The sequence below is a fragment of the Glycine max genome, chromosome 19 (assembly GCF_000004515.6).
Source record: "Glycine max cultivar Williams 82 chromosome 19, Glycine_max_v4.0, whole genome shotgun sequence".
In the NCBI taxonomy this organism is placed as follows: Eukaryota; Viridiplantae; Streptophyta; class Magnoliopsida; order Fabales; family Fabaceae; genus Glycine; species Glycine max.
Window position 1 is genome coordinate 50,345,987 of NC_038255.2, and position 24,113 is coordinate 50,370,099.

Sequence of the window (24,113 nt, forward strand, 5' to 3'; positions counted from 1 at the left end):
AACATATTCTCAAGTGATGTGATAGCTGTGTCGTGTGTGTTGAAGACAACAGTTTTACTTTCACTTTCATCTTGAGATTGAGATTGATTCATCACCCTCGCTTGTGTTGTGTTGTTTTGTTTGTGTGACTGTTGAATCTCTCTCCACCACAATCCAAAGAAAAAAAGTAGCTTTCAACCCTACTCTGGAATGGTGTATATTTTACTCTCTCTTTTAAATCTTGTACACAAAATTATAATTATAATCTTCTTAACATTAAAAAATGTTCAAATCTTTTTGACGGTTTGTACATGTGTACATGTACTTCTCGTATCTCCACGTCCTAGAATTAGATCTCTTCAGCAGCCAACAGACAGAGAATTTACAAGACCGGTTTTTGCTCCTTATCTTATGCTTGTGTAAAATTTTTATTTATTCCACCTTCCCACAACATTGCTACCTACCATTTTCTGTAGTTTTTCTTTTTCAAATCTTGGGGTGGTTGAAAGTTTTAAACTTTTCTTGATTCGATTGCAAGTCTGGTCTTGAATGAATACTTCTAAGAAAAGGGTGCCTTTAAACTTTTTGAACGCTTCTTCTTCTTCTTTGTCATGTATGTATCTCTGCACTTGATCAACAGGTACTGCCTCGTGTCATTGGATGTGTGAATTTCTGAACTCATTTCACAGAGGTCATGCATTATTCTGCTGCTTCTCTTTGCATCCAAGACCTGGTGTCGATTTAGACTTGGAATTCCTAATTCAGGATTGTTCAAGTAAGTAAGCACACTTACTAGTGCTTGGTTAATGGGATTTCATTTTAGTATTTGGTTTTTCTTCCACGAGTTGCATTTTCCTGAAGATATTATTGTTGTTTTTTTTGCTTATATTAAAGATTTTTTTTTACTGTTGTTATATATATATATATATATCGGTTTTATTTAATTCTAATTATAGAGAGCTTTTGAATCTGTCCGAGTTTGTTCAGTATTTATTGTCTTTTTCTGTTGTAAATCTGACGAGTTTCAAGGACATGCTTAGATGTGTGCCAGGTAGATTGGTATGCAATTGCCAAATGTTTAAAGTGTAACGTTTCTGCTCTTGGCTTTGTGGGGTTTTAATGGAATTTTCTCATACAACCCTAATTGTTTTACAAAGAGGTTTACAGTTCCCTAGATCTGAATCACACCAGTGAGGAGAGATTTTGTTGGTTAAATTGGCTAGTTGGCATTTTGGCTTTAACCGATAAGGCTAATTCACTTGTTTGTTACAATATAGGTGTGAGCTGGATCCCCCTTCTATCCTCTGGCATTGGCATGTACCAAATTTGGGAAGCCTATAAGGGTTTGCTGGGGAAGTAGAGGATCTACACTAATTTGAATGGGGCATTCTGCAGCTGTGTGGGACTATAGAGCAGCAACTGAAATTACAAAGGACTGGAATGGAATTCATCAAATTGTGCTTCGGACTCCAAGGGGTGCTTCGGCACAGGTGAGAGTTTGTTGATTGCAGTATTTGTATCAGTTTTAACATTTGATGAAGTTATGATTTTGAATTTTTTTTAAAACATTCAATGTCACTCCATGATAAGGAAAACATGGTTCTTAAAATTAGGTAAGCTTACATGGGGCGCAGGTCACTTCGTGGCGGAATGAGCATGGGGAAGAACTTCTTTTCACAAGCAGCAAGGTATGTCTTTCAATTTTGATTAAACATCATTTTTCGGCTAAACTGCATTATATTGCAGGTAGTATGTGAAGGGCATTGGTCCAGATAATCAATAAATTCAAAGAGTTTGGATATTGACGAATCATAGTATTCTATGTTGTTCATCAATCATATCAATGCAAGAGAAAAATAGGGAAAAAAGGGTGCATTGATTAATATTGCACTTTGTTATTTTTATGGGGAGGGTGTGAATAATTTTACTCATTTTACTAATAGTTTGCAGATATGTAGTGCTTTTATCCTTTTGAACCACTTGAGTTGAATACTGGTTCAATGAAAACTTTGATGGGATTTCCAACTTGCTAACTGATGATGTTGATTTATAATAATAAGAGTGGCTGCCTTTTTAGTACCTTGGTTCACAGATGATGATTTTGTAGAAATATACATCTTTAATCAGTTTTACTTTGTAAAGAGGCAAGTAGTCATAACTTACTCTTGTCTCATTTTCAATTGATTGTAGGCAATTTTCAAGGCTCCAAAAGCAATACGAGGAGGAATTCCTATATGTTTTCCACAGGTAAACTTACTACTTTGAATGTTCATTTTCAATAAATTGTAACATATACAACTCCCATATCTTAAGCTGAATTTGTTTTACAGTTCGGAAACTGTGGATCGCTGGAACTGCATGGTTTTGTGAGAAATAGAATGTGGGCAATTGATGATAATCCTCCTCCTCTACCTGCAAATGATTCTAGTGGGAAATCCTTCATTGATCTGGTATTAAAATCATCTGAAGAAGATATGAAGTGCTGGCCATATAGGTATGAACTTGAATGCCACAAAACCGCAGCTCATGGATTATGATTCACTTAGGCTGTTAGAATTATGTGATAGTATCACAAGGATATTCGCTCTCCCCGCATTTGATAGTTTTTAGCTGACATGCACTTGATATTACTTTCTCCTGTGTTCGGAAGTAAATTTCAAGCAATAGTGAGCTAATGATTGCTTAATTGTACCAGTTTTGAATTCCATCTTCGGGTGTCTCTTACAACAGATGGGGACCTGACTTTGATATCTAGAGTCAGGAATATAAATGGCAAGCCATTTAGTTTCTCATTTGCATATCACACATACTTATTGGTCTCTGACATAAGGTATGAATAATTCTTGTACTTGTCCTTCATTCCCTTTTCTGAGGGTGTGGAATGATGTCCAACCCTCATTTTTCTTTTACACTGTAAATTGACTTCTGGAACACTTAATTAGAGTTTTATTTAGCAGTGATGATTCTTCCTTATTCAAGATTTAATGGAGACAAATACTTGGTTTATTGTTCTGAAACAAGTATTTTCTGCATGTATTATATACATTAAGCGAATTGTTAGCTGAAGAATTTAAAATTGTGGGATTTTAACATTTAATCAGGCCAGAGAGGACTGTTTCTCTTCTTTAGAATCTACTAAAGACCAATAATATATGCTCTATTCATTTGAAAGTAGCATTGATAACTGATATATTAGGTGGATTGTTCTCTGAATACTGTTAGTACAGGAACTATAAGATCTATTCAAGTCAGTTGTAGTGAAACATGAAACAAGTGATATGTCGTGATGAAAGTCCAAAGTTTTTACAGACAGTATAGAATTTGTAACCATTTGAAGAAAGCTACTGTTTGCAATGCTTGTTACCTATTAGGATAATTTATTTACATGTTTTTTAGTATTTGAACTATCCCTCTTTTGGTTGTTTTAGAACAAGGAATTTCATTTTGAGTTTGCTAATTAATACTCACATTAACAATGATAGTGAGATAAGGATTGAAGGTCTGGAGACACTGGATTACCTAGACAACCTTTTCCAAAAGGAACGGTTTACAGAACAAGGAGATGCAATAACATTTGAATCTGAGGTAAATCTCTCCAGGTTATATTAATGTTTACAACATGTAGATATTGATAGTTCCGTGATGCAATTATAAGCTTTTGCTTCAAGTTGTGGTAACTATAGCACCATAATACTAGCCTATGCAGTTTTGTCAATCATATCAAATTCACTAAAGTCTTTAGGTTTTGTAATAATGAAGGGTATGAATAAAGAGTTTTTCAAAATTCATCCTTCCTTCCTGGCAGGTGGATCGAGTGTATCTTAGCTCTCCAAACATAATTGCGGTGCTAGATCATGAGAGGAAACGAACATTTGTTATAAGGAAGGATGGTCTCCCTGATGTTGGTAAGCTAGTAAAAGTTGTTCAGAACATATGACAAAAGGAAGTTTGCACTATATCTGTCTAGTTCCTGCAATCAGCAACACTAATTTTGTAATTGCTATAGAAGATTTAATTGCAGTTCATCTGTACTTGTATGATTTGTGCAGCTGTGTGGAATCCATGGGAGAAGAAATCAAAATCAATGTCAGACTTTGGTGATGAGGAGTATAAACAAATGCTTTGTGTTGATGGGGCAGTAATAGAGAAACCTGTGAACTTGAAGCCGGGCGAGGAATGGACTGGGCGGCTGCAGCTCTCGATTGTGCCGTCAAGTTTTTGCAGCGACCATCTAGGTCTGGACAGAAGTGATCTTTGAGGAATTGTACAAAATCGGTCAGAGAGTTTATGCTACATCCTGCAATGTAGCATTAAGTTGTAGAAATAGTGCTCCTCCTTAGGAGTATCCGGTTTTTCTGTTGTGTGATCTTTAGGCTAGAAAGAGTGTTTTAGAGTGGCCTATGTTTTTTGTGAGAATGGCTATCAAATGTTACCCGGTTATTAGTTAGCTGGTTCGGTTCTGCTATGGACTCTCTCCTTGAAGCGTTAGATTTGTTGTGTAGATGTCAAGTTTCTTCCCTGGATGGATTTTATGATGTTCCACGTAATGCCTAATTTAAACTTTCTTGTTGCAATTTACTAATATTGATTGGGTGGGTAGGTATGGTGCTTGAAAGGTTAATTTGGAACATGATGATCCACCTTTCATGAGAGAATAAACCGACTCTGTATTTTATAATTATATAATGATACTTGAATAATTTAACCAAGTTTCACATGATTCTTTTAGATATCTATCACCACAAAACCTGTATAATCAATTAATTAGAAAATACTTTAAATATGATTTTTAAAATCATTATGTAATAGTCAATAATCTTATTGACTGTGATCTAATTGAACTTTTGTTTTTATTCAATGAAGCCGGTCAAAAGAGGCTCGTCAGAAAACATTTTGCATTTCTCGTGCTTTGTTGTGGACCGGATGTGCGGGGGAATAGGCATTAAAAGGTTGAAGTTGGTAAGAGATGAGAGATTCTGTGTACTTATAAAAAACAACATCTTCATTTGTTGATCTACACTCTCCTTTATTAGATTTTTTCTTTTTAATATGACGTTTAAGCGGAGTATCTAAAAATTTGTTAGCAATTAATTTTTATTAAAAAATCTGATTAATCATTTTTAATAAAATTTCTCTTTTTCTTATATTTTTTCGTTTACAAAGTTCAAACTCTAAGACTTTATTGAAGATAATTAAATTTACTATTACTCAAAAATGAACCACTTATTGATCTTCATTATTAGAGTTTAGCTTTATGTAATATTTCAGACGAATAAAACATATTCATCTACACTCTTATAATTGTTACTTTTATAATTATTTACTAGTGGTTTCTTTTAACAAGGTAAAATTACGTATTCATTCATATTCTTATTATATCGTTATGCATCCATAATTCCTATAATTTCAAACTTATTTTGTAACTTTTTTATAAATATTTAGTATAATTAAGCCTAATATTTTTCAGGAAGTAAAGGTATTCATAAAATAATTTCGTATAACAATAAAGAGCTTATGCTTCAAAATATTTTCTATTATCATAAAAGCAATCCTAAATTTTCTTCATTATCAACATTCAGGTTAATTTTATTTGTGAAATTAAACATTCTCAGTAAAAATTAACAAACTTAGACTATATAATTTGATTTTTCAAATACTGAATCTTTTTTTTAGTAAAAAGAATATATGCGATGTAATGAATGATGTTTTTTTAAACATCAACATTCAAATGTATCATACTCATTTAAAATGAAAAAAACGTTTTGGAATTGATTGTGAAAAATAGCCTTTTCTTTAGCAATGATTATTGGCAACTTTAGGTTATAAATGATTGACTTAATGAAACTACAATCGATCCCAAACTAATCGGTAATCAGGAACGCGTTTTGAAATTATTCCCAAATTTTCAATTTTAATTTAAATCACATTAAGTTATATAAAAACCAAAGTCAATTGTTAGTTATTAGACACAGGAAAATTCGAGAAAAAGTATGGTAGATTATTTTATTATTATCTCTCAGTTTAACTAGCTTTGTTGAGACTTAACTGCAATACAACCACTAAATAACAAGCTTTCTTTTTTCTTTATCACCAAACAAAAAGGCAATTAAGGACATTAAACATGTTAGTTGTTGATGCTGATTAGACAAAGAGGATGCCATTGCTTTGTTGTCCGAGAGGATGCAACGACCATGTACGCACTCAACCAACCTCTTGAATGATTTTGGTTCTAACTATTAAAAGTTTCAGATCACTAGTTCCACTCCACATTGCCTTCTAATTTTAGGGGATTTGCTAAACGACCAACATGGTCCCAAAATAATTCATAAATTTGTTACTTCAGTTGACACGGTAAGGCTGTGTTTGTTTGAATTAAAGTTAGAAAAACACTTTTGTGAATTTCAATGCACATTTGTGAATTCTAATGCATAAAATAAAGGAAGAAAATGTTACTCAGTGTAAAATTACTTTTGAATTCTCAACTAAAATTCAAACAATGCACTAGGTTGGTAGAAATGAGAAACAAATGCTACCGTCACCTCTCTACAAATGAGAAACAAGTAAATACAGGAGAATTCTCATAAAAAATGAAAACGCAAAAATGCTGAAAGAATGAACCTACAAATCTGGAAAAACCAGAGAGCATTGGCAATCATAATCATGCGCGAGCATAAACTGGAAGCAAATAGGAAACATTACTTCTGCTATAAAACTATACACCTCTTCGATACTCAAGTTGCTTTGTGTTTGCCAGTAAAATCTGCCAACCGACAAAAAATCAGGAATTAATCTATGAAATGAATGTAAACCATGTTTTGACTTCTCTTAGTATAATCACAAGAGTGACGACAGATTCTTACTTCTCGAATATAGTTTGCTATTGCTTTGCAGCCTTCAATTGCCAGTTGCATAACATTTTCCAAAATGTCAATTGGTAGTTTAGAATCCATCTACAGCGAGTATCAAAAGAAATTAGTGCAAATAGAATTAAACTAGGAGCTTTTCCATTCTAATTTAAGGAATAAGGCAGTCAGTGAATACTAGAGAAAATTTGAAAGAAATAACCTGAAGTTCGAATTCCATGCTTTTCATAATAATGATACAGTGGTTAATTTCTTATTAAAATTTTCAAGGTTCTCATTCTCAAAGGAAGTACGGAGAAAATAAGACACAAAAATTAACCTGAAGAAGTGTCACTTTATCCAGCTTCGGCAGAATTCCAAGAGTTACATCAGGCCCTCCAGCACTGTCTTCTACATAGTTCAAATCTGTTCATATTCATTCAGCAACTTTTAATAATTACGATATGTTGAGTATCAGAAGTTTACTGAAATAAAAGACCCCCCCCCCCCCCCCCCCCCCCCATTTTGGCAGTCAAAATTCAAGCAAAAACAGATACCAAGCAGAGGGGTGCTATTAAGGTATCCAGCACTACAGGAAGTTACAAGATCACGCATAGGGATCCCAGCATCGGCAAGGGCTAAAGTAGCAGCATTTATACAAGCAGATCTAGTTCCTGCCAAAGGCATGCCAAGAACAGAGGTTATACAAAAGTACAAAGACATGTTTTAACATTGCCAAAATTTAACGGGGACATATTAAAAGAGTAGAAGAGAGAGAAAATAAAATGACAATTGGAGGAGAAGATGATCGCAAGATCCCATTATCAGGTCTTAGTTACCTCCATCTGCTTGGAGAACTTGGACATAAATATCTATCTACAAATTTAATAACTAAATCATTAGAAATTAAAAAAATAAATTTACATCTGTACAAAATAAGTTCAGAATGTGTAATAAAACCTGGGAACGAGGCAATAAATGTGTCAGTATACATGCTTCCATGGTTTGCCGGATAACCAGAGAAATTTCAGTTGATCTCCTGTAGCATGAGAAAACTTCAATAAACTAAAGTAGTGAAAAACAAGAGGTCATCCCATTATCCTTGTGTAAGAGAACCTCACAATGAGAACCAAATTAAAACTCTGGAAAAATAAAATTTATGTCTATAAACACTGATGGCTAAGCCATTCAAAACTACATACAAATTTTGGCAAAAGATGACTGACTCATAAAAGTTAAAGCTCGAAGAAAAGATAGAAAATGAGGGGAGGTCATAAATGGTGCTTATGATTTTACTTTTCACTGCTCTATGATACATAACCCACTCGGAGCATTTAGACTACTGATGTAGTCATCAATGCTTAAGAGAAAAAAACAATAAAAAAAATGTTCACAATTAATAATCAAAATTCAAAAGTTACAGTCTAAAAGTCTACACACACAATCACCATATTTGCAGCTTAATTCCTACTTGGGTAAAAAGATGAAGTCCGATTCACAATTACAAGATATTCTTGAGATTGATTCTATTAATGCAACACTCACTCTCATCCTATTACTAGTCCATACTCCAATACCATTTCAATAAGTACGAATATATCAAAAATCAAGCAAAAAGATTAGGAAGTTAAACAAGTAAATAAGTACAACCTGTCACCCTTAGATTTCCTCATGCGATCTCCAGTGCTAAAATTAGCCATGCAGTACTCACACCGAACCTACAGATACAGAAGCAGATAAACAGCAATTAAGTTATCATTACAATGCATATAAATACACTAAAAAAACACTCAATGTATTATAATTTAAAAGAAAAAATCTACCAGGGCATGGCTACTTATTTGCTGGCTCCTATTTTGCACCTGAAAAGCATAGAAGTTACCAAAGAAAAACAACAAATTATCTATAGCTCAAATGCAAATTCAAAGATTTTTTAAACATTTAAGCTGATTAACACCCAAAAGTTTTTTTACCCATCTTCAAATTACATAGATAACTATCCATAAGCAAGGTAAATAACTAAACAGTACCTCTCTGGGGCCATAAACAGCAGCAATAACTTTGGTATTACCCATCTCAAAAATGGCAGAACTGGTTTCAAAATGAAAAAAAAACACTTTATGGTCAAATGCTTTGAATGAAATCACAGCTAAAAATTTTAAAAAAGCAAAAATTCATTTACCCATCTGCTTTGGATACAGCACCAATCTCTGCACGAATTTGTCGCATCTAGAATATACCATAAGGCAGGGAGAAAACGGAAAGGGCAAAAGATCATGAGAGCAAGAAACACAAAATCATAGATTTAGTTCCTCTAAAGTGAAGGAAGGAAGTGCACTTTAGAGGATAAAGTGCAGTGATAGCTGTTGAGATTTTAACAACTTCATACTTTGTGATACATGTATTTTATCCTCTAAAATGCATTCCCTCATTTTAGAATATTCAAATCCCAAAATCATGTATGAAACACAGAGCTATCAAATAGGACTAAAATCCATGAGCCAGAGCCAGACCCAAAACCCTACATTCGGACCCTTTCTGATGGGGCCATCTAGCCCTAACCCATATAAACCACTAAATAAGTAGGTTGGAAATCCTTAGCGTGGGGCCTGGTCCATGGATTATCTCCTTTTTTATGGTTCAAATCAGAGAACCACTAAATCAAAAAGACACAAACCAAGATATCATCTTCAAAATTATGCTGTGTCAGCAAATCAGATATTTAAAGTGGTGCAGATCTGGAGTTATAACATATAACATTATATTTTGGGGTCTTTAAGAAATTTATTGGAAAATAGTATACTAAAGTACTCCAAAGATAATGGCGTTGATCAATCATAGTTGTAGGTGAACTAAGTGAATCTATTTGCAGAATGCTATTTTCAATCTCTAGTAAAGCTACATCTGTACCAATTCAAGTCTTGTACTCCAGGAGAAACAGACATATGTTCATTTTTAGCAGTATGGACTAAAACTCCATGGAGTTGTTTCATATCTTTGCTTTTGATCTTTGTTAGTTGTTGCCATGGTGTATTGACATAGAATCATTTAAATACTAACAGGCTAACAGCTATATAATTTTGCTTTCATTGAACTGATTGAAGTATATAAAATGTTAAGCTATTTTTTGTCCCTCCATTGTCTTACTTCTATCATTTGGTAAAGTAGAAAGTTTTTGGCTTTGAATTGATACTTCTCAAGGTTATAATATTTATCAGAACTCTTGTCTGCTTGCTGTGAGTCCAACCTTGTTGATTATTGTTACTAATCTCTTTGCATTAATTCTCCACCCAGTTATTTTGATTCCCAATGTTTCCTTGGTGTACTTGCAACACATTTTTCAAGTTCAACGCAACCTTACACAATTCCATTGCCTGCGGTCCAACTACATGTTGAAACCCAGAATCCCATATGCAGTACTATCTACAGATCTATACATACTAATTATTAATTAAGATAAAGCTACTGCAATTTAAGCAGTACTTTATTATTTATTATTTTCAGCATTTCTTATGCTTTATTAGTGTTTTTGACAGATTTAATGAAACTTTTAAATTAGAATGGAAATTAAATGAAGAAAAAAAGGAGAAAAGAGGCCAGGAAAAATAGCAGTACCTCCATTGGTCGGCGACCATCCAAGCGAAGTCCTTCTGGGCTGACGTATTCCATTCTCAAGTCAATCTATGCCAGCAAGAGCCAGGAGAGACAAGGATGAGAAAGAAAAGCAGAAAGGTGATTACAAGCAGCTGATGTTGTCGCGTTACTTCATGTTCTTGGCTTCAAGGCAAAAAAGATAAGCATCAAATCTTCTAAACAAAAAATTATTGACAAACAATGTTGGGATTTTGCAGAATCTGAGCCATTTAGGAGTTTGTGTTGGCTCCAGTAGTTAGCAAGTGGTTCATAGAGAACATTAAGAGGAGTGGGGAGAGAAATTTGTGTAAATAACAGCACGCCATTGGAAACAGAAAGAAACAACTCCACTTCCTTTGGAAAGAGTAGCGGGAAAATAACAATGAAGCAATTTGAACTTTAACCAAATATCACAATCACACAACGACAAACAACAAGTCTTTGCCCTCCAGGAGGGGGGTTAGGTACACCATATAACAGAATCAATACTAGAAATTAGCAAACAACACAAATCACAATTCAAGATTGGGAAAAAAAGGAGAAAGAAATAAGCTACGCACAAATGAGTCACTTCTTTGTTAAAGATTTAAAATTTGCACTTAATGTGAAGAGATCCAGGAAGAAAACTCATAGCGGCAGATTATGCTTATTATATTAGTACTCCCTGCATTTCAACAAATTTCTAAAGGAGAACCAGCAGGTTTTAGTTAAGAGTTACTTAAGACAAAATTGTGTCAATTACATATCATAAAGACAGTGTTGCATCTTTAATAAACTAAATTATAATAACAATTTTGATGGCTGAATGAAGAAGGTTGATAATTTTGATTGAGAGAATGATATGATATAATTGATTAGCAAGAAATTCAAATGTTTGAAGCCAAATTCTGGGTTGTAATTGTAAACGTTCAGTTTATTTAATTAGACGAGCTGGCATAGCAAAGTTGAGGAGTTAAATAGATAAATGAGAGTGTTTGAACAGAGAAAGAGAGGTACCTCACTGATGCTGTGTGCGCGGCACTGGCGGGGACGACACCGCAGGGTTCCAAGCTCTACGTTTAAATTTTATTTATTTTTTTGTAACTGGACCGGGTTTGAACCGTCTCAGCTTGGAGGTTAACTGCTAACTGTTCATTTGATATAGGGGTGCCCAACCCGGCCCGACTTTGGATTAATTTGAATCGGTTCGAGTTTTGAAAATACATCTGGTCATTTTTTAGGATGAATTTCGGTTGTATTTTGGACCGTCTCAAACCAGTTTTGTATTTTAATATTCTCTTAATTAAAAAGTATAAGTTTCTTTTTGCATAATTTATAATAATATTTAATATTAAAGCTTTTATAGTTAATATTTTGTATAACATAATATCTGTTCATTTTAAGATATACCTTAACTTAAATTTATACTTTTTTATTCTACAATTTAACTATAGATAATTAATTTATTGTGTGGAGAAGTTGGGTCAAATCGGTTTTGTCTTTAGATTTTGATTGAGTTGGATTTAAGTTTTTAAAAATGATTAGGTGAAATTTTCATGTTGGGGTGAATAAATCTAATTTAATTTGGCCTATGTTAACCCCTAATTTGATAGGAAAAAATAATTAAGAAGTAGATCGAATGAATGAAAATAAATATAAAAATAAAGTGAAACTAAAAGTGTTTGGTTTAAGGTAAATAAGAAAACAATAAATAGCAAATAAATAGAGTAAAAAACATTAATGCTCTCATATTTTTATTTTATTTTTCTTCTCTCGTTTATTCTCTACCAAATACATTTACTTCTTTTTATTTCTGACTTATTTTTTTAAGCATTCCTCTTTTCTTTAATTTATCCTTTACCAAACTATCAGAGGGGTAGTGAGTTTAATTAAGATTATGTAAATTCAAATGCGCTGTTTTTTTAACCATTTAACTCATAAATTGGATTGAACCTTACTGACTCGCCGGTTCGGTTACAAATGATATTGATTTGTCCTGGTTTAAGGTTAAATAGACACAGAAGAAATATCATAATTATTCTTTTTTTTTTATAAAGAATATGTTTTCCTTTTTAATGTTACAGAAAAGAAAATAAATAAACTTATGCGTTAACTTTAAAATGAAAAGCTTTCGTCACTTTAATACTCGTCAAATTAAAATTTTACTATTTTGTTTATTTTATAAATGTCCTTTTCTATAGCATCTTTTCATCTTATTTTATATTGATGTTTTTATTTATTTATAGGAATTAAACTCATATATCAAAACATTTAAAACAACTCATATATAATTGTTGTATTAAAAATGTTAGCTAATTGTTATTAAAAATGTTGAATTGTAAGATTAGGTGTTGCACAGTTGCAGAAAGAGTTGTGGTGTATAGGTAGGCTTCCATCCCGCCATGTGACTGCTTATTAGTTACCAAACAAAAAGCGGCGCGTGGATCTCTCTCTCTCTCTCCGCTGCTCATTCTCTGCCTCTTATTACTCCACAACCTTAGCTTAAGCTTTTCATTCACTAAACTAACTTCCTCAAATCAATTACAATTTTTGGACATTTTCTCTCTCAACCCTCCAACAATATTCCCTTCTCTCTCATCATTCTCATGACATAATCACATCACACAATTGATTTCCTCAATTACTTCTAATCCACAATCAAATAGCGCAGCATGGAAGAATCTGCGCCCCAACCCAAACCAATCTTACAGAAACCCCCCGGTTACCGGGACCCCAACTCCAAACCGCCACCACCTCCTCCTCGAAAGCTCATGCTGCCCCCCTCCTTCCAGCCCAAACGGAAGCGTCGCAACTTCTGCCGCATATGCTGCTGTACCTTCTGCATCCTCATCCTCATCCTCCTCCTTGTGCTCGTTATCGCCGCCGCTCTCTTCTACCTCATCTACGACCCCTCCCTCCCTGAGTTTCACCTCGGCTCCTTCCGCGTCCCCAAACTTAACGTCACCAATGCCGCCGACGGGGCCTACCTGGCTGCCGACACGGCCGCACGTGTCGAGGTCAAGAACCGCAGCGGCAGGATGTCGTGGCATTTCTCCCAGAGCCGCTTCTCGGTTTCGGCGGAGAACGGGGACCTGAATCTGGGGTCCACGAAGGTGGCCGGGTTCACGGTGAAGGAGAAGGGCGTGACCGAGCTGAAGGCGGAGACGAGCGTAAAGGAGCTGGCATTGAATGAGAAGCAGAGGAGAAGGCTTAAGAGCGCTGTGGAGAGCAAAGCGTTGGTCCCCACCGTGGAGGTTCGAACCAAAACCGGTGTTGGCTTGGAGGGTTGGAACTCACCCTCCATCTCCGTCACTGTCGTCTGCGGAGATGCCACCGTGAGACAACTCGATAAAGGAGACCCTCCCCTTTGCTCCATCACTCTCCTCAAATGGTAATTAACTAATACTACAATTCACTTTTGGAGATATAACATGAGTTGGGTTGGATGCTTCAAAAATAAAAGTTGGAGGGTTCAATACCTTCAAACTAACAATTAAAAAAACTATTCACTTCTATTAATGCATGCTTATTATATACACACACCTTTGCATGTCTTATTTGATGTGCATGTTAATTAGTATACTTAGAACGTGAATTATGAGTCTAATTTAATACTATAAATTTATTTTTATGAGGTGAAATTTGTCTCATCCTCGTTTGTGTATATTATATGCAAGTATGTTGATTTCTCAATTGGATTGAGTCTCTGTATCGTGAAGAATTAATCTCTTACTTACTTTTCCATGTACCGTACGAGAATTGTTAGGGTTGGTGTTTGTACAATAATTAACATGACTTACCTAGCTAGCTTTTATAAGAAAAAAACAAAAGAATCATTTGAGGGAGAATGAAAGAACTGGCTTTTCTTTTTTGGTTATGTTCAACACTTTCACAAGCCGGCCCACCACTCTCTAATTTTATTAGCTGTGCGCTACTTAAAATTTAGTGAATCATGCACAAAAATTCAAAATTTAGTAGGTGGGGTGGATTTATATCAACACATAAAGCTATGTTATGAATCCTGCAGCATAATTAATTGTGGAAAAGAAAAATGCAAATCCAAATTAATGACCAACTATCGTTTTTCTTGCATTAGCCGTATGTCATTAATTGGCAATAGGGTAGGGCCCTTGAATGTGGCATTTGGATTTAATTGGAATGTAGTAGTATGTTGGCACTGATCTTGGATGACCTAATAATATGTGTTTGTTTCCGCTTGTTGGAAGGATGAGCATATTGGTCACTAATTTGACTATTCTAATAATTGATGTTACTGCTTTGCTTTGGATGGAGCACAGGATCAAAATACGATGAGTTGGGGATGTGTTCTGCCAGATTGATGTCCACTGCGCGCCATTTAGATCGAGGTGAAGATTTTGTGCGCTTGTATCTAAATTATTTTTATATTCTTCTTTTTTCTCTTTACAAAGTAAAGGAAGAATGAAAATGTAAATTCTTTGCTTAGAAAAAAGAAAAGAGTCTCTTCTACAGCAGATCAACTTGCTGCTGGTTCTCCCAAATGCGATGTGGGATGCACATAAGACCAATACGTGAGGTTGTATTTATCAAATATTTATTGTTTTTTATGTGGCTGGTGATCGTAGGAATCGTAAGTACTCGAGAAAATGTTCTCTGTCTTTCTCTTTTTAATAAGAAGAAAACCACAATGTGATGAGGCACACCCTGGATTACTCATATGAACTCTAAGGGGATGTTTGATTTAGTTGTTTTCTGTTCTTATTTTTACTGAAAACAGAAAATGTGTTTGATTGGATTTCTGAATATATTTTTCAGTGAAAATGAAAACAATAAACAATCAAAACAATAAATTCTCGCAGTTGAGAACAGAAAATTTCATTTTGGGTAAAATGAATTTGTGGTGACAATGTAATTTTAAACAAATTTAAAAATATAAAAAAATAATAAATCAATAAATCATAAATTTTTAGTATTTTTTATTTCATAAAAACAGAAAACAAGAAGTCAAACTTTTCAGAATTCTAATCTTTTTAAAATGAAAATAGTTTTAAAAAAAAATGAAAACAGAAAATGAAAATAGAAAATAAAAATACAAATTAAACACACCCTAACTTTTTCCTTTTTTTTTTTTCCATATAAATTGACTACGGAGTAAGTAAAGAAATTATTCATTCGATGGCAAATTAAATATAAGTTGTGGTAGCTTTTTAAGGTGTAACATATCATTCTCATAGGTAAACTATGGTAAAAAGAGAAATTAAGTGCCAAGGCTTCTTTGTGAATGAAATGCTCAGCGGTTAGGAAGAGAGAGATGTTAGGTCTGCTACCTCGTCTCTAATTATTTTAGTGTAAAGTAACAATGCATTTTGGGTTTAATTTCCTTGTCACGGAAAACATTGCATTCTACCAGCGTGGTGCATAATAGATTTTTTTTTTCTGTATTCGAATAATTTACAAAATTTACTTTGTTTTTTTTTTTTGTTTATGTATTATTTTTTTATGCTTGACGAAATTTACGCTGTCAATTATTTGATATTACCTTGCAAGAAATACTTTTGCAATTCTAATAATTTTAGTATGGATTGTTAGCCTTCAGGATCAATTTGGTTAAATTTATTTGTTAAAAAAATATATTTATTATTTTAATAAAATAAGTAACTTTATGTTGTATTAGTGCATTTATTTAAATTGTTTTTTTAAATAATTTTTTCTTATTTTTAATAATAATTTACTTATTAAAAAATATTAAAAAACACTTATTTTAATTTTTTTAAGTTTAAACAAATCACAAACTAGATTAGAGAAGACTAACAAGGGACTCCATGAAAGCCGAATCTTTAAGATACAAATCATGATTAGTCTTTGAGCGATAGTGAAATCAAATCAAAACAATTAATAGGAGTTTCTTGAGAGATCCAAACAATGAAGCAATTATTAGAGATTACAAGTGCTGATAAAAAAAATTGAGAAACGACAAGCAATTGAGACTTATATATAACAGCTCAATTTAGACACATGTTTTCATGTAATAATATAGTTGTTAGGATTTTTGTCAATAATAGTAAATTGAGCAAAAGGTTCGTGATTGGAGAAATCACGAAATTAACCTACAAAGCATCCACTCTCAATTAGGAATAATTATCAAATGCTAGAGACAACGTATGTAGTTCCAACATTTCTCTAATAAATACAATATCAAATGTTCATTCGTTCTTTCTCTGATGTTCAATCTTTCATTTTGGTTGTTTATCTACCTTTTCTTCGTTTACAAGCTGTTTATTTTATATTTTTAAATGCTGGTTTACAAGCTGTTTATTTACGTTTCTTTTAAGTGGCTCTTTGCCCTTGAATAGTTCTCGGTTATTCATTTTGATTACACTTTGAATATCGTAAACCTGTCTAGTTCTTGTTGATGAGGACTGGATTCCAGAGGCTAATTTTCAAAACGTGAAACTGAAATTAGAGTGGAATCTCAAAAGCTAGAATTATAAAAAAAATAAAATAAAAAAAGGAAGCCACTTTCAGATTTGATTGAAGTAAATCTATGCATATGTTTATCATCAATGTTTACCTTTTCCTTCATAGTACTAGTTCATAGCTTATTAGTTGTTTTCGCTGATTGGACCCTTCCACCGTTCTCACAAATCACAATAGATATCTGAACTACAATTCCACGTACACCACACGCATGCACATCAGTGCATTGCAACTTGTGTTTCTTTAAATGAGCAGTTTTGTTCTTTTCACTTCCTTAACTTTTCCAATAGAAAAATAAGCACTCAACTTACTAAAATATTGACTTATAGCCTTTTTGATACAAATCGAGTGGAAGAACAAGAATTGGTTGGGATAGCGATATCCAACATCGACCACATGATGTATAAAGAAAGCATAATAGTCTATCAGACAGCCACTGAATTGAAGCAAAAGCAAAATAGGCCATATATATACGTCCACCCACCACACATGGCAATGATCATATTTACAATTAGATAAATGAATAAAATGATTCTTTAACTAATTCGCATTTCTCTTGCATGATATTGGTTGTCATTATTGATCATTTCTATCATAGGTAAAGAGGACAAAACTTGGAATCTTCCTTATGGTTTAAATTTTAATGTAGATAAGGCAAAACGAGTTCTAGTGATGGCGATTGTAGTTTTAAACCTTTTTAAAGTTAGATGTGAATTTTCACATAATAGAAAGTTATTTTTGAAAGGTTTGGATAAGTTTTCTTATTAAAATAGTTTTTCTATAGTTTAAAATTATAAATACGTTGGTGTGATTATTAATATTCTTTTATTTATCTTTAACATTATGGAATTTTACATTCTCTTTACTTTGCTTTTTTTATTTTATAGAATTTTTACTAAAATATTTTTTTAATATTGCAACAATGATATTTCTGAACGCTTTTATTAATTAATGTGTTGTCAATTTTTAAAGAATTAAAGAGTATATAAAAAGTATAATGTTTACTACATTAATAAAATAAAATAATATATTCTTAAAAATATAATTTGTATACTAATAATATTTATTAATATTTCTTATTCTTAAATTTAATTATTTGTTACATTCAGTAAAAAAAATGTTCTAAAACTTTATATAATTGTATTAAATGAGATAATGAGAGTATTATGATCTTTCACATCATTAATTTTTTTTCCAATATGAGAAAGTCAATTATCACTTTCAGGACAATTTTGTTAGAAATATGAGATAAAAGCAATAATTGGAAACAATGCAATGTTCCTTGTGACTATATTTTTTAAAATTGTATACCAGATATGAAAAATTTACAACTCCAACTTTATTGTTTTTAGAAGACTTAAAAAAAATCTTGTAACAAATGTCCCCTAAAAGAATTTAATAAACATTCGTTTGCAAATATTTTTACATTTTTAATTAATTAAAATTATTATTGATATGACTTTAAAATTAATTTTTATAAAAATTTTAAAACTTATTATACATACATGGTGTTTTATTAGATGATATTGGAAAAGATCTTTAAACATATTTGTTTATTTTAAAAATAGAAAAAATGCGTAAGAAGTACATCTTCATTTTTTTTATATGTTGTTATAAAATAATTTTTTATTTCTATTTATAAATTTAAAATATTGTCAATTATTATTTTCTCGATTGCACCTTTATTGTTACAGTTGTCAAGAAAAAGAAATGTTAGAATAATAAATAAAATCAGAAAATATAAATATTTTTAATATTAATTATATTTCTTAACTTATATACTAAAATAAAAAGATTAAAGTAGTATAAAATGAAAAAAAAAAAAGATTAAAACAATTTACTCTAACAATAGAGATAAACTCAAAAACACACGCAAAAGCACACAAAAATAGTGATTTAAAATTTGTATTGTATGAGTATATTAATGTCTCTTTCCATACATAGTCATTTCTGCAAGTTGGGTTTGGTTTTCTCTTCCTCGTTCGTTTCATTTCGTTTCGTTGAAGAGCAACTTTTCTCTCTCTGTCTCTGTACAATTCTCCCTTTTCTTCCCTCGTAGATCGAAAGGGAATATTCTTCCATGGCCTCCAAGCGGATTCTGAAGGAGCTCAAGGACCTACAGAAAGACCCTCCAACCTCTTGCAGTGCCGGTACAATTTTCCTCTTCTTTTTGTCCCCTTTTTGCTCTGTATCTATCCCAAACCCTTATTAAGCTTCATATGTTGCTCGATCTATGAGTTTTTGGAATTTACACGTATTTGGGTTGTTGTGTATTTCCCCCCCTCCTTGTTTCGTAGGTTTGTTTGGGTTTTGTTATACGTGTTTCTAGATGCTGATTTACCTACGTTAATGTAATGAATTTTCAATCTTTGAGGAAGTACGATGAGATATTTGTTGTAAGCTTCACCTCCCAGGTTGTGACCTCAAAAGATTATCGTCAATATGATGTTTTGTGAGACTTTTCTGGTAGTCAGAAGAAGCTTTTCATGGTTAAGAGTGATAACCAACGATTCATAAGTTTGCCGTTTCGTAACTTTGTTACTAATTGTCTCAATTTTCTTTATTTTTTAAAAACTAATTCCTCTGTGTTCTTTCCACTGAAGTTGAAATCCTGCATTTAAAGTGCTGTGACTGTTTAGGAATTAGAATCTCTCTAGTCTCTATTGCCTTCTTTTGTTAGAGATTTTCTCTAAGTCTGTGTTATGGATTTGTAACAACTATCATGGACTGAAGATAGAGACACTATTGTGATTATCTCTGTCTTTGGTTGCAGAATCCATTGGAAGATAACTCTTACTTTAAGATTATATTTGGCTGATATTATTATCTTTCTAGATGTTTATTGTGTATCTGAGTTGCATGAATGTATCCATTAAACAAGCAGATATAAGTTGAGTCTGTATATATTTGAATATTTTATTTAAACTCCATTCTTTTGTCTGTTACACATTATACATTATTTTTTGATACTATATTTGAAATCAATGTTAAGTTTGTTATTTTCTAATGATTATTACATTTCATAGGTCCCGTAGCAGAAGATATGTTTCATTGGCAAGCAACTATAATGGGTCCCCCTGATAGCCCTTATGCTGGGGGTGTTTTTCTAGTTACTATTCATTTTCCTCCGGATTATCCATTCAAGCCACCCAAGGTATTGGCCTAGTCCTGCCCAATACAATTTCAACAATTCTGCCTTCATTATATATACTTGGAGAATACTCAACTTTTTTTGTTTATATTGTTAAAATTTCTATTTTTCCTGAATTTCAGATTATTCCTACAATTTTTTAATTAGATTTTATGGATTCTTATCTTCAAAGATATTAAATTTTGCTTTTTTTTAATCATCCTATGCACACTTCCTTCAATGTAGTGTTAATCTTGTCCATATTGTAACAATGATGCCTTGACTGAGATGTTTATGCTAGTGATATGTTGAATTTTGGTGACGATTGATGAGTTTGCTAAAGCATAATCTGATGGCATGTTTTGGAGGTCAATGAGTCGTTACTATTTATAATTTACTAATGGAAATGCTATTATTTAATGTGTAGTGAACTGCTCTAGTTTTTCTATAGTTGAGTTTTATTTTCTGCTTAGAAGTTTACAATATGGGCATGCTAGGTTGGGCTGAAAACAAATATTGATTTTCCTGTTTGGGGAGCAGCTTATATGCTGTTTTCTCTTGCTGAAGTTTCTAGCAGTTACCTGTAGAAGGTGGAGCCACCTCTTTAAAACGAAATCTGACAGTGAGGTAATAAAAATTTAAAAACTAGCAAAATAATGAATGCTGCAATTATAACCTGTAAAGGTGCTAAGTTTGAAGTAGCTGCCGTTGAAGTCATTACTTGGAGAATACAACTAGGAGTACTGGATATTGTTATGAGATTTGCATAGTGAGAAGGGGGGGGGGTGTTAACTTTCAAGGCCAATTTTTTGGGGTCAAAGCTGCAACAGCTCTTGGGGTGAAAGGTATTAGAGGACATGACTGAGGAGCTGGTAGTTTCGGAAGATCTATACGACAGAGGAGCCTATTCTTGCTTGGCCGAGAGAAGCCATTATATGATAGGGTGTACTTTAGAGAGTAAAGTGTAATTAGTAAGTTATAGTAACTGTTGATGAGAAAACAGAGTTAATTCTTATGTGTTCATGATTTGTTATTCATGTGCTTGTATTTTGTAAAAATCTCAACCATTTGATTTTTCCATCAACAATCATAAACCTGATACTTTATTCATCCAAATTCACCATGGGTGGGGGTGTATGCAAATGAATTTACTGTGATTGCTGCCACTGAGGGCTGGTATCTTTACTCTAACTTTACTTATAAAGACAACGATAAATTCTCTAGTCCAGCAATATGATTTAGCTCTTTCTATTTGACATTTCAGAATTCAGATCTGAATTATTTGTTTATAAAGTAGGTGCTAACCACTCTTTTGTTTCCTGGAAAATGAAGTGTGCTTTTCCGGTGACTTGCTTTTGTGTTACACTGTTACTACTTACTAGACGTGGCTTCCAATTCACATAAAGCTAGTTTGCTCAAAATTTTACCCCTTCTTTTTCTGCCTGTCTACTTTTTTCTTGCAGGTTGCATTTAGGACTAAAGTTTTCCACCCAAATATCAACAGCAATGGTAGTATTTGTCTTGATATCTTAAAGGAGCAGTGGAGCCCAGCATTGACAATATCTAAGGTTATGACTGTACTAAACTTTTTAACGCTAACTAATCTTCATTGGGCATCCCTTGTTTTGCAAAGAAATTTTTGTAATACAGCAACAAATAACAATGCATATAAGTGCTGAGGGAAATATTTCTATTAGTCAAAGAACATATAAATGACTAGTAGCTAATTCGATAAGTTAACTTTTTAGCATCATGTAGCAGAAGGTTACTAACTTATGGTTATATGATGATGAGGTATGACAAAATCCAGTGATGGATAAGTATGCGATGAAAAATATCTTGGGTCTATTTAATACTCTGGGTTGCATGCAATTCTTGTAGTATAGTAATGTTGTACCATGAAATGTTGATCGCATGCATACTTCTATTTGATCCATAATGTAGATTCCAGTGGATCACATATGCAGATACCTCTTAAAAATTGGTTTCAGTGCCATGATCTAAATTGCATGCAATTTTTGCACCTTCAAACTCCTAATTGTGGCTAGTAATATTAAAAATCACGCAAGGAACATTTCTTAATGTGTTGTTATTGGTGGGAAACTTTTTCTATGGGAAATTGGGAGGCCCCCATTGCAATGTATGGTTACTGTTTCTCTTGGAATATTGCTGTTTTTTAAATGGGTGGGAAGGGTTTCCGTTTCCTATTTCAGGTGTTGCTCTCCATTTGCTCCCTATTGACCGATCCAAACCCAGATGACCCCTTGGTGCCTGAAATTGCTCATATGTACAAGACAGACAGGTCCAAGTATGAAACAACTGCTAGGAGCTGGACTCAGAAGTATGCAATGGGCTAGCATGTTGGAATAAGGCATTGTATTATAGGATAGGACGTGATCCTTCCATTTTTAAAAGACATTAATGTATAATCTATCTTTTCATTCCCGCTGTTGACATATTGAGGATAGGTAACAGTGCGGTGCGGAGGATTTTTTAGTTTGTTTGTATGAAACTTCTCTTGTGAGTGCTGGGAATTGGGAAATACATGTAGCTGATATTCTTCTGTGTGTTCCAATTTATTTATCTTTACATACTATGCTTAGTATGCTAATTTCTAGTTCTTAGAAGTCACTTGGATTCCTTACCAATACTTATAGTAATAACGATATATTCTATTATACCAATATAATATGCTAGTGTAAGCTTTAATTAAGTTTTTGATACAAATTGTTTATTTTCATGCTATAAATTAAAATTTTTACTTTTGAATGTGAAGGTATTTTTCATTGTAATTGTTTTTCTTGTAATTCGTGACTTTATCATTATTTAATTTAATTTATTTATTTATTTTGTCAAGAGTTCAAGTTATTAATTATATTTCGAAATTTTCACGAAAATAGTACGTGTTAAATAACTATTCATCTTTGAGCATAACAAAATCATTTAATTACAAACTAACATATATAATAATTTTTATTATTTTTATAACTGATAAAAGTTACATCATAACTAATTTTTAATTAGTTGACAATATAAAAACTCTTTTACACTAATAATATATATCCGTTAAACTCTTAGGATTTGTTTGGATAAATAGTTTAATTAAGATCTTATTCAATATGTTTTTATTGTGTAAGAGCTTATGGTATAAGCACAAAAAAAAAATTATTTACGTTTGAATGTGTTAAAAAGTGCTTACAAATTTGTAAGCATTTAAATACATTGTTACATACTAAGTACTTATGAAATAGTGTCTCAACACCTAAAACTTACCACTAACATTTCTTTACGACCGTATAACACATATTGTGTTCTTCCCTTTCCACCTGATGATTTTGTTAAGGAACGTCTCATTTAAACAAACCACCACCGAATTTAAAATCTATGAAGATAAAGAATATATAAGCTCCTTCCTTATGAACCTAAGGCATTTCCACGTTGAAACTTGCAATGCTTCCAAAACATATTGAATCTGTATCTCCTTCGGCTGAAAAACCATTTTATTACTTCCCAACCAAATTGCCCAAATCCCTACCAATCATAAAGCATCCCAACCTTCTTCGTCTCTACTTCTAGCCCCTGAAAGTCCTTCTGCTCCCTCATTATTCTTCAATAACGTAGAAAATACCCAACCACCGTAAACAAGTCAAACTCTTGAAAACCACTCACATTCAAAAAATAAATGTGAAGTAATTTTCAATTCTTTTTTGCATCCAACATATAAGTTTTCCTCTTGACTAAAAAATCCTTTCTTAAACAAATGTTCTCTTGATGGTATCACGTTTCTGATTGCTTTCCAAACAAACATAGTGACCTTGGTTGGAACCACATTATTCCAAAAAAAAATTCCATAGCCTGATGTTGGTAGCATTTGTTATGATATGATACAAGAAATTGTAAGTTATTCAAACTGTTTATCTCCCCAATTCTTCATATTACACCACTTCCACATGTCTTCTTTATGATGTTGTAGGTAGCACCTGTTATGATATGATGCAAGGCATTGTATGCTCGAACTGTGTATCACCTCCACGTGTCTTCTTTGTCTTGTTGAAACATCTGATGCTCTACCAGTTATTAAGTGACTCTTGGAA

At 32.8% G+C, this 24,113-nt stretch overlaps 4 protein-coding genes across 12 annotated transcripts; 3 read left to right on the forward strand and 1 right to left on the reverse strand.

Moving 5' to 3' along the window:
• Positions 1–4,553, forward strand: LOC100782415 (putative glucose-6-phosphate 1-epimerase). Of its 8 annotated transcripts, none has more exons than XM_006604815.4 (10): positions 1–192; positions 620–754; positions 1,257–1,469; positions 1,593–1,667; positions 2,170–2,226; positions 2,310–2,473; positions 2,675–2,809; positions 3,462–3,564; positions 3,785–3,884; positions 4,029–4,553. In XM_006604815.4, the coding sequence occupies exons 3-10, from the start codon at positions 1,359–1,361 to the stop codon at positions 4,235–4,237; spliced, it is 954 nt and encodes a 317-aa protein (XP_006604878.1). In that variant the 5' UTR covers positions 1–192; positions 620–754; positions 1,257–1,358; the 3' UTR covers positions 4,238–4,553. The 8 variants fall into 8 exon arrangements, with proteins under 8 accessions (XP_006604878.1, XP_040868691.1, XP_040868690.1 ...); XM_041012757.1 differs by having other exon boundaries at positions 21–166; XM_003554699.5 differs by lacking the exon at positions 1–192 and adding an exon at positions 230–398.
• A 1,875-nt stretch (positions 4,554–6,428) lies between these two features.
• LOC100782953 (exosome complex component RRP41 homolog) lies at positions 6,429–11,580 on the reverse strand. The gene is made up of 12 exons (XM_003554700.4): positions 11,451–11,580; positions 10,437–10,598; positions 9,004–9,050; positions 8,852–8,912; positions 8,645–8,683; positions 8,472–8,539; positions 7,782–7,860; positions 7,661–7,697; positions 7,379–7,495; positions 7,162–7,247; positions 6,840–6,929; positions 6,429–6,739 (listed from the first exon to the last, which is right to left on the reverse strand). The coding sequence occupies exons 2-12, from the start codon at positions 10,488–10,490 to the stop codon at positions 6,692–6,694; spliced, it is 726 nt and encodes a 241-aa protein (XP_003554748.1). The 5' UTR covers positions 10,491–10,598; positions 11,451–11,580; the 3' UTR covers positions 6,429–6,691.
• Positions 11,581–12,738: 1,158 nt separating this feature from the next.
• LOC100785274 (NDR1/HIN1-like protein 13) lies at positions 12,739–15,128 on the forward strand. Of its 2 annotated transcripts, XR_005889992.1 has the most exons (3): positions 12,739–13,824; positions 14,732–14,800; positions 14,899–15,128. XR_005889992.1 is itself a non-coding variant. In XM_003554705.5 (2 exons), the coding sequence occupies exons 1-2, from the start codon at positions 13,106–13,108 to the stop codon at positions 14,745–14,747; spliced, it is 735 nt and encodes a 244-aa protein (XP_003554753.2). In that variant the 5' UTR covers positions 12,739–13,105; the 3' UTR covers positions 14,748–15,128. The 2 variants fall into 2 exon arrangements, 1 of the variants encoding a protein (XP_003554753.2); XM_003554705.5 differs by having other exon boundaries at positions 14,732–15,128.
• A 3,650-nt stretch (positions 15,129–18,778) lies between these two features.
• Positions 18,779–22,594, forward strand: LOC100783492 (ubiquitin-conjugating enzyme E2-17 kDa). Its single transcript, XM_006604818.3, has 4 exons — positions 18,779–19,039; positions 19,916–20,043; positions 21,483–21,587; positions 22,233–22,594. Exons 1-4 carry the CDS (start codon positions 18,970–18,972, stop codon positions 22,374–22,376), a joined length of 447 nt encoding a protein of 148 aa, XP_006604881.1. The 5' UTR covers positions 18,779–18,969; the 3' UTR covers positions 22,377–22,594.
• The last annotated feature ends 1,519 nt before the right edge of the window (positions 22,595–24,113 follow it).

Excerpts from the sequence above, each read along its gene's own strand:
- LOC100782415 (XM_006604815.4), top strand. The coding sequence starts at position 1,359 with ATGGGGCATTCTGCAGCTGTGTGGGACTATAGAGCAGCAACTGAAATT. Across the intron at positions 1,668-2,169 it reads TTCTTTTCACAAGCAGCAAG|GCAATTTTCAAGGCTCCAAA; the intron begins GTATGTCTTTCA and ends AATTGATTGTAG. Across the intron at positions 3,885-4,028 it reads GGATGGTCTCCCTGATGTTG|CTGTGTGGAATCCATGGGAG; the intron begins GTAAGCTAGTAA and ends TGATTTGTGCAG.
- LOC100782953 (XM_003554700.4), bottom strand. The coding sequence starts at position 10,490 with ATGGAATACGTCAGCCCAGAAGGACTTCGCTTGGATGGTCGCCGACCA. Across the intron at positions 7,698-7,781 it reads ATTTATTGCCTCGTTCCCAG|ATAGATATTTATGTCCAAGT; the intron begins GTTTTATTACAC and ends TTAAATTTGTAG. Across the intron at positions 7,496-7,660 it reads AGTTCTCCAAGCAGATGGAG|GAACTAGATCTGCTTGTATA; the intron begins GTAACTAAGACC and ends TGCCTTTGGCAG.
- LOC100785274 (XM_003554705.5), top strand. The coding sequence starts at position 13,106 with ATGGAAGAATCTGCGCCCCAACCCAAACCAATCTTACAGAAACCCCCC.
- LOC100783492 (XM_006604818.3), top strand. The coding sequence starts at position 18,970 with ATGGCCTCCAAGCGGATTCTGAAGGAGCTCAAGGACCTACAGAAAGAC. Across the intron at positions 19,040-19,915 it reads TCCAACCTCTTGCAGTGCCG|GTCCCGTAGCAGAAGATATG; the intron begins GTACAATTTTCC and ends TACATTTCATAG. Across the intron at positions 21,588-22,232 it reads CAGCATTGACAATATCTAAG|GTGTTGCTCTCCATTTGCTC; the intron begins GTTATGACTGTA and ends TTCCTATTTCAG.